This window comes from Octodon degus, unplaced genomic scaffold, assembly GCF_000260255.1.
Source record: "Octodon degus isolate 3935 unplaced genomic scaffold, OctDeg1.0 scaffold00093, whole genome shotgun sequence".
Classification (NCBI taxonomy): Eukaryota; Metazoa; Chordata; class Mammalia; order Rodentia; family Octodontidae; genus Octodon; species Octodon degus.
Window position 1 is genome coordinate 5,184,932 of NW_004524669.1, and position 9,702 is coordinate 5,194,633.

Here is a 9,702-nt window from a genome sequence, read left to right on the forward strand (position 1 = left end):
CTCTCCCAGAGGCTGTCAGACTTGAGGGAAAGACCTAAAGCACAGAAGAATCTGGAAGTGGTAGAAAAGGGCAGGCTGGCACTGGATACCTAAAGATCAGTATTTGCCCGGATGCAGCAAGAGGTCAGGAATGTGACCAGGACATTAGCTCAGAGAGATAAGCTACAACCGCAGCTCTCCACCCCCTAGGTCCCAGGCTGAGCCTCCACAGGTCCCAGAAAGCCCCAGGTCTGAACTACAGAATGAACAGCGGGAGGACAGCCAAGATCAGAGGAGGATCTTCAAAGAGTCTTTGAGCAGAAATGTGAGGTCCGCGTCTCATTGAACTTTGTATTTCAAATCCTCCAGGGTCCTGACATATAATGACCTCCTAGCCTGTGAACCATCTTTAGGATTGACTTTCCTACCTCTGCCTTCCCGCGTGTGCCTGTCTTACTCTACAGTTAAGTGATTTTTATTTGTTTCTGGAACAAATGCATGATCATTACCATTCACATCCACTGCCACCCAAGGAGACTAGACAGGGAGTGAAGCCACTGACGTTTGGAGTTAATTGACTTCCCCAAGGTCACACAGACCACCAAATACCTAACCTGGTTGATTTAAAGATTAAAGCCAGCAGAGATGGGTGTGGTGGTTCAGGTCTGTAATCCCAGCCTTCTGGGAGGCTGAGGTAGGAGTATTGAAAGTTCTAGCCCATCCTGGGCAATTTAGAGACCGTGTCTCAAAAACAAAAAGGGCTGGGGATGGAGTTCTGTTCAAAGGCCCTGACCCAGATTCATTCTCTAGTACCTCCCGGAGCTTAAAAATAGCAAAAGGTAGCCCATGGCATACTTAACCCATATACTTTATCGTACAGTTCTGCACAACAGTTTTCAAAACCAGGGAAGAATGTGGAGGTCAGAAAGTGGGAGAAACCCCTTAAACTGACTGGAAAAGCCAATGTCCCTCCCAGAAGGCTTCATGCAAAACTAGTGGGCACTACTTTGTCATTTGCATGCCATTTGCCTGCCAGCCCTCCACAGGCCCTCTCCTGACCAGCTTCTCCTTGAGTGCTGTGGGACTCACCCCACAGGAAGGCAGTAGGTCTGGAACAATCATCTCTGCATCTGTGCCCCACCCAGGCTCCTCCCAAGCCCCTTTCCCTCCCAAGCATCCAGCCTGCCGCCTGGTCCAGCTGGCAGCTGGGTAAGAATCAATAGGCCCACTCCAGAGCAAAGAGCACAGCCCAATGTAACCAGGCCCTGCCCGAAAAACAAGCTGCTGGAGTTGACCAGCTTGAACCTCTGCGGTTCTCCCAGTTCATTCAGCTGGGGGTGCTCATCCAGCTGGGGGAGAGGGCAGAGCCCCGAGTCTCTGCCCTGCCTCCATTCCTCTGGTTCTGAGGGAGGCAGTCCCTTAGGGAAGCTTGAGATCCACAGAATTTTGAAGAGGGTCAGAGAAAGAAGGCGAAAAGTCCCAGTAAAGAGGGAGAAAAGGACTGAGGTGCTCAATAAATACCTGTTGAATTCTCAGTACTCTAGAAGTACAGTATTTGTTTACCCGAAGGTGTAAAGGCTGATGTACAGACTCGGAGATGTAAGTCCCCTATTCAAATCACAGTGTCCCTCAGAGATCAAGCCTCCCAAGAGTGAGGATGGGGGAAGAAGGGGTCTCAGAGATTGTCGTGCGCCCCCTCCCCAACCCACTTGGTGCTCCTGAGGTTTGAGAATACACAGTTGTATGGTTCTGCGTGGTGTGCAATCAACTGGCCAAGCGTAGGCACCAGCGTTTGGAAAGCGAGTGCAAAATATGAGCCAGCAGATCTGAGGCTCAGGATTGAGTTTCTCTTCCTCTTCTCCAGCTCCCAGCTTTTCTTGCTGGAGACTGCGGGGGCTCCAAGATCGCCCCTAAGGTAGCCTGTGCATGTGAGGAACTTGGGCCGTCGGCTGAGGAGAGCTAGAGACCCACATCGCTCTCCACCGCACACCCCGGAACCCCCAATCTCTACCCTACAGTACCGCCTCTACTTAGGAGAAAGGGGATTTAGAAAGTTCACTTCCTCCCCCGAAACCACTCTCAGGGACCAGCAACACCTGCTGCTCTTTGCATCCGTTCCTGGGGCGGGGGGGAGGGGGGAGGGGAGGGGGACAGGGGGGAGGGCGGCCTTGCCAGGTCTGTGCGCCTGGCCCCGCCCTGCAGGGGCTGGAACCGGGAGCGCCCACCCCCGTCCGCGTCCACCTGTGTGGAGAGCCTGGGAGGCCGCCTCGGGGTCTGGGCGGGGCCTGCTCCTAAGGTCCCCACCTCCTGTCGCGGGGGTATAACTCAGATCGCAGACGGCCACCCTCCGCGACCCGAACTTGAGTCCTGGTCTCTCGCTTTCCTTCCCGGGCAGCATGAGTGTCACCACCCGCTCCACCACCTTCTCCACCAACTACCGGTCCCTGGGCTCGGTCCGGGCCCCCAGCCAACGGGCTGGACGGGCCAGCAGCGCTGCCAGCGTCTATGCCGGCGCCGGGGGCTCGGGCTCCCGGGTCTCCATGTCTCGCTCCACCATCCTCCGGGGCGACATAGCGTCCGCGGGCCTGGCCGCGGGAGTGGCCGGGGGTCTGGCCGGCATGGGCAGCATCCAGACTGAGAAGGAGACTATGCAGGACCTGAACGACCGCCTGGCCTCCTACCTGGAGAGAGTGAGGAGCCTGGAGACGGAAAATCGGAGGCTGGAAAGCAAGATCCGGGAGCACCTGGAGAAGAAGGGGTCCCCGGTCAGAGACTGGGGCCATTACTTCAAGACTATCGAGGAGCTGAAGGCACAGGTAAGGAGCAGGAAGAGAAGGATCCAGACCCAACGGTTTTGGCCACCCAGGTATCTCTTCCCTCCATCCATCCAGCTGCAGAACTTTAACAGGGTGGGGCCAATTGAGTCCTTTTACCCTTTTGATTTCCAATCACACCCCCAGCCACACGGTAACTAGGCACCGGGGGCGCTTCCCCAGCAGACCAGGGTGAGAGTTCTGCAGAAGTGGCCGGCAAGGACGATCAAAGGAGGCCATAAAGTAGGCCTAGATGTGGTCACTTCTGGCTGCCTGGGGACAGTTGGAGCCTTAAGCGGACGTGGCTAAGGCTGAGTCATCCAGAAGTAAACAGGCAGCCTACCTGTGGGAGGGGCCTGTCCAGGATGTGAGGGGCCCAAGCAGGGGATCAGCAAGTGTGCTGGCAAAAGCCCTAGGAGAGGGTCATCCACACACTCGGGTCTACCCAGTACTGACTCCCTTTACAATCCTCTCCAGATCTTTGCGAATTCTGTGGACAATGCCCGCATCGTCCTGCAGATTGACAATGCTCGTCTTGCTGCTGACGACTTTAGAGTCAAGTAAGTGTAGGGGGAGCAGGGTTGGCACTAAGGTCTGATCCTGAGGGTGGGTTAGGTAGAAACTCTCAGAGGGATCTTATTCAGGTGTGCTAAGAATATCAGTTTATTTATCTGTTCATTTGTATAACCCAGTTTAAAAATACTGCCCCTTAAGTGCCAAGAAGGATACTGGGGGAATTACCAGTTGACTTAGTTCTTCATTAGAATGGGCACAGGGCTGCTCATAGGAGGTGGTATGGGTTGAGAAGGTTTTGGACCATCACCTGTGATTATCTCCACTCCTGCAGGTATGAGACGGAGCTGGCCATGCGTCAGTCTGTGGAGAACGACATCCACGGGCTTCGCAAGGTCATCGATGACACCAATATCACTCGGCTGCAGCTGGAGACAGAAATCGAGACTCTGAAGGAGGAGCTGATATTCATGAAGAAGAACCATGAGGATGTAAGTGAGGCTGCTAGCCAGGGCAGGGACCCAAGGGGCCAAGACAGGTGTGGGAGAATAGATGGACAGGCTGCCAGCTCTTTGGGGAAGTTTAGAACTACCAGCCTGGGCTCTTCCCAGTCAGCCTATCTTGATTTAAGAGCATATCTGGTGGTCACATGCACTCTGTGGATCACCTGAATTGTATGCAGCGTGATGAATCAAGGCGATGTGGGTGAGAGGAGATGAGAACAAAGGTATCAGCAGCCAACACCAGGAGCTAGAGTTGGGAGAGCCAGCAGGGCTTCCCAGAAGAGGTGTATGGAGCAGGTTTGGAGAAGGAGGGTAGATGGACACAGGGAAGTGAAGGGAGAGAAGTCATCTGTGAGTGACACATTCAGGCCATGAGAGGGTGTCATTCCACTATCTGGAGCAGAAGCCCAGAACTGTTATTCCCCAGTGGTAAAACCAAAGTTCCCTGTGCTCTCTCCATCTGTTTTTGCAGGGCTCCAGGGAGAGACAGTCACTGCTGAAGGGCCTGGTTGGCCCTGTGACCTGAGCCCTCCTCACCATTGCCCCTGTGTCCTTTAGGAAGTGAGAGGCCTTCAAGCCCAGATTGCTGGCTCTGGGTTGACTGTGGAGGTGGATGCGCCTAAATCTCAGGATCTCGGCAAGATCATGGCAGACATTAGGGCTCAGTATGATGCACTGGCTCAGAAGAACCGAGAAGAGCTGGACAAGTACTGGTCCCAGCAGGTATGCAGGCAGGCTGGCCACCAGGGTGGGGGAGGGAGGCAGCCAGGGACAGAGAGGCTGACAGATCCTTTCCTACCCTGCAGATTGAGGAGAGCACCACAGTAGTCACTTCACAGTCTGCTGAGGTTGGAGCTGCTGAGACGACACTCACAGAGCTGAAGCGCACGGCCCAGTCATTGGAGATTGACCTGGAATCCATGAGAAATCTGGTGAGGTCCTTCTCATCAGTTCCCCAGCTCCTGTGGACCCTGATGACCTCTGTCAGGGGACCTCAGGCCCCAATCTTTCTCAGCCCAATCCTACCCTTTCCATCCCAAATCACCCCTCAGACACAGCTTTAGAGTGAACCAGTGGTGCGTGTCTGCAATCCCAGCTACCCCACCAACTCCCGGGAGGCAGAGACAATAAGACAGAAAGTTCAAAGCTAGACCCTGGTCTCAAAATAATAATAATTTTGTTAAAAGATAAAGATGGCTGGGGATATAGCTCAGTGGCAAGCACAAGGTCCTGAGTTCAATTCTCGATACCCCCTCTGCCATAAAAGGCTGAAAACATACCTCCACTCTCCCTGGGTTCAATTCCCAGTGTGTGTGTGCGTGTGTGTGTGTGTGTGTGTGTGTGTGTGTGTGTGTGGTAGAATTTTAGAGAGTGAAGGGGTGAGCAGTCTGCTTCTGAGGACTCACCCTGGCCCTCTTTCCTGTGCCCTGCAGAAGATTGGCCTGGAGAACAGCCTGAGAGATGTAGAGGCCCGCTACGCTATGCAGATGGAGCAACTCAATGGGGTCCTGCTGCACCTGGAGTCTGAGCTGGCACAGACTCGAACAGAGGGGCAGCGCCAGGCCCAGGAGTACGAGGCCCTGCTGAACATCAAGGTCAAGCTGGAGGCTGAGATCGCCACGTACCGCCGCCTGCTGGAAGATGGGGAGGATTTCAAGTGAGTGGGCTCACTTACCAGCATCGTTGGGGGTCTTCTCCCCAAAGCCAGAGCTGCTGCTGTGGATCTGTTCACCAGTGTCCACTGAGCACAGGGCTTGTGGCATCAGCTCTGGAAGTACTTAGGGTACAATAAAGTGGGTTTTCCCTTTTCCAGAGGAAAGGGCTGGCGGGGGGGGGGGGGTTGGAGATAAAGGAAGGGGTTAGGCAACTTTCCTCCTCCTTCCTTGTTCTCCTCTACTCTAACGGTTCATCACTGTGGCTGCTTCTGTTACAGTCTCGGTGATGCCCTGGACAGCAGCAGTGCCTCGGTGCAAACCATCCAGAGAACCACCACCCGCAAAATTGTGGACGGAAAATTAGTGTCTGAGACCAATGATACCAAAGTGTTGAGACACTAAAGCAACAGAAGTGGGGTGCCCTTGGGAAATAACTAACAAATAAAAATTCAGAGATTACTGGACAAAACCTTGCATCTTCCTTGGCTTTTCACATTGTGTACAGATGCCTCCATCACTGTAGTGCTTGCCATCTCTGACCAGGCAGGAATCTCCTCTGATGTCAAGGGTTCATATGGAGGAGGGGGGCAGAAGAGGGGTCTGGGCTCCTGAGTACACCTCAGAGAAAAAGGGAGTGTCTCACCTCACCACCCTAGTGGGGAAACTACAGAGCACAAGACTGGGACTGGCCTTTTGCCAACTGTTCAGGGCTTCCTCCACTCATGTGCTCCCTGTGGAGGACCACCGGGGTGACTCCTTGGAAGAAGAGCAATTGTCTCCATGTTGGCTGTGCCAGGCCCTACTTCCATGTAGTGACATATACAGAGCTGGCTAGGATTTTTCCTTATCCCTTCAATTGACTTTAAGCAATGCATGTTGGTCTAGCTGACGTGCTGGTGGTAGTCTTTGAAGATGGCACGTGTGGCCAGGGAGATGGCTCATTGGAATAAGTACCTGCCTGGAAAATGCGAAGTCCTGAGTTCAATCCCTGGGACCGAAAAAAAAAAAAAAAAGATGGCACGTGTGTTTTCTTGATACCTCACACCTGCTACTCTAATATGAGCTGGGTTGAGACAGGACAAAGGGCCAGTGCTCTGTGCTGTTGGCTGGCCTCAACATAGAAGCTATGACTTCTGGGGCTTGAATGACTACATATCAGAGCTGAAGCACTGGACCCCAAAATATTAGATACTATCACAAGTGTGTGATGCAAATTACTCTCTCTGCATATCCTTCTCTCTGCAAATGAAGGCCTCCTACCTAGCCCAGCTCACAGTACTCACCTACTTCTATTATTCTGTTATTTATCCTCAAGCCACTCCTTCATGACTGAATAAAACCTGGGTTCAGCCCTGGGTCGAGGGCTTTGTTCTAGAAAGCCATCTTCATGGCTGGACTTAGGACCCTTTGTCTCCCCATAATGATAAATATACTTTAATGTCTTTTCTTGCCGTGGGTTGCACTGGAAGTGGTAGATAGTGGTAGGAATTAACTTGGTTAATATTCCAATAACTTATCTTTGGGATTACAAACATAAACTTGAATGGAGATAAGGACCAGGAGAGGCTCCCTACATTCCCCTGGTTCTACTCCTGCACTCAATGGATATAGGTTCTTTACAGTGCAAGAGGTCTGGCTAAAATTGGGGCAAATGTTCAGATCACTGAAAATCAAATTCTATGCCAGAGGCTCCCATGTAAGCAGGTGGCACCCCCGCATGTGCATCCAAATAGTAAGAGTGGACCTTGTTTGTTTGTTTTTTGGTGGAACCGGGGATTGAACTCAGGCCCTTGCGCTTGCCAGGGAAGCGCTTTTTCCACTGAGCCATCTCCCCAGCCCCAAGAGTGGACCTTGTGGCCCAATACAATGGTGCACACCTGTCAAGCCAGCAGTCAGGATGCTGAGGCAGGAGGATCGCAAGTATGGGGCCAGCCTAGATAACTTAACCAAGATCCTATCTCACAAAATAAAACATTAGAGGAGTAGCTCAGTGGTACAGCATCTTTTCCTTTAGCCATTAGTACCACAAAACAGTGTTTACATTTTATTTTATTTTAGTCTTTTTGATAAAGGGTCTCACTATGTAGTTCAGGCTGGTCTTGAGCTTACTTTGTAGCCCAGGCTGGTCTTGAACTCTCAATGATCCTCCTGCCTCAGCATCCTGAGTGCTGCTGGGTTACAGGTGTGTACCACCACACCCAGAAAACATTTTCTTTCTTTCTTTCTTTCTTTCTTTCTTTCTTTCTTTCTTTCTTTCTTTCTTTCTTTCTTTCTTTTTTTTATATTGCATTTGGACCTTTAAGAAGCATAGGCCATCAGATATACCACTATTCAGTAAAAATCTATTCTAGTTTTTAGGAAGCATACATGTCACCAACTATCTAGTCTCTAAGACCTTACTAAGTTTATCAAAAAGGTTGGCTCTGATCTATGGGATCTGAGTCTTGAGGTTTTGATTATTGTAAAACAATTTCAAGTAGACAAACTGAATTCCCAGTTTTTTCTTCTGTAATGGGCTAGTCATTTTGAAGTTATCTAGTCTGTTACAAAAATGTTCCACTCCTTAATAAGAGTACTTGTGATCTATTTTGTCTTTGGAAAACCTGGTTTAAAAAAATACTTTTCCCCTCCCTTATAGTAAGGGCAAATTTACCAGAACACACCTCACATTAATTAGAAACAGAAAGCAGGACAGACACGGAACAGGAGCCCTGTGCACCGAAGGGCTGCCTCCCCTGGGCCCAGCCCCTAGGGAGCAGACAGCTGAGGCCTCACCCTCCATCCCCCTATGGCTCTTGGTACCCAGCAGCGATTAGAAACCGCAGGAAGGTGAACACACGCTCGCTCCCAGGTGACCAGATCCTCAGGAGCCTGCACGCATACACAGGAGGGGACTCAGGGCCACCAGGGCCACCAGCAGGATGGGACAGGTTTAAAGCTATGGCTTTGGCAAGCATCAAGTGAGCTGGAGAAGGCATTTGGCAGTCCTGCAGCATCGAAGGTCACTCTCTGGAGAGCTGGGTGTCTCGCAATATAGATCCAGAAAACATTTTAAAACTAATGAGGGGGGCTGGTGAGATGGCTCAGTGGTCTAAAGCACCTATTTGAACAAGCTTAGCAAAGCAAAGGGACCATGGTTCAATCCCCCAGCACCACATGCCAGCCAGCCACTCCCTCTGGTGACCTGAGCTGGCCACACACACAAATAAATAAATAAATAAATAAATAAATAAATAAATAAATGTTTCAAGCCAGGAATGGTGGCATACACTTAAAAAAAATAAAAAATAATAAAAAAATAAAACTAATGAGGGTTGGGGAAATAGCTCAATAGTATAAGTGTCTACCTGGCGAGCACAAAGTCTTGAGTTCCATCCCCAGTACCCATCCCCCCAAAAAGGTTGTTAGGGGCCGGGGAGGTGGCTCAGTAGAATAAATGTTTCCCTGGCAAGTGCAAGGGCCTGAGCTCAATCCCCAGTTCTGGGGGAAAAAAAAAAAGTTGTTAGAAAAAAAAATAGATATATAGATATGTATATAAAATAAAAATAATGAAAATATTACCATTCCATGCTTTTGACTGGAATTGTGTCATCTATCAGTGATAATACATATGTAAAATAATCATATGCTTTTGTGTGTGTGTGTGTGGAACCGGGGATTGAACTCAGGCCCTTGAGCCTGCCAGGCAAGCACTTATTCCACTGAGCCATCTCCCTGGCCCCAATCATATGTTTTTATTATTTTTTTTTCCTGTATTTTAGGGAAGGATCTACAGGGTGTTCAGGGTTTCACTATTAGATCAGACTCGTAGTGATTCTCCTGTTTACAGCCTCCCAAATGCTGGGATTACATGTGCGGGCCACAGCGCCCAGTCTCAATTACCATCTAATGGGGGGACACAGTAGGCCTGAGATGCTTTTATTTATTTATTTATTTATTTATTTATTTTCTCCAAATGCCTTCAGGGCAGGTTTGGCTGGCTTGAGTTGTGGGGATCGAACCACAGCCTCCTGAGCCTGACAGCTTTGTTGAAGCAGCCACTTAAAGAACTAAGGGGCAGGCCCCCTAGATGCTTTTATTTTTGAGAAGATAATTTATCTTAGCTTTTTAACAGTTATAAAAGTAACATACACAAAATCCAAAAATAAAGAAATAAAAGCCCTCCATCTTCAGCCTGGCATGATGGCAAAATGCTTCAATTCCAGCATTTTGGAAGACTGAAAATTCAAATTCAAGGGC

The 9,702-nt window shown here is 50.3% G+C and overlaps 1 protein-coding gene across 1 annotated transcript; it reads left to right on the forward strand.

Moving 5' to 3' along the window:
* The first annotated feature begins 2,225 nt into the window (after window positions 1-2,225).
* Window positions 2,226-5,927, forward strand: Krt18 (keratin 18). Its single transcript, XM_004637866.2, has 7 exons — window positions 2,226-2,795; window positions 3,270-3,352; window positions 3,640-3,796; window positions 4,367-4,531; window positions 4,615-4,740; window positions 5,242-5,465; window positions 5,742-5,927. Exons 1-7 carry the CDS (start codon window positions 2,376-2,378, stop codon window positions 5,863-5,865), a joined length of 1,299 nt encoding a protein of 432 aa, XP_004637923.1. The 5' UTR covers window positions 2,226-2,375; the 3' UTR covers window positions 5,866-5,927.
* The last annotated feature ends 3,775 nt before the right edge of the window (window positions 5,928-9,702 follow it).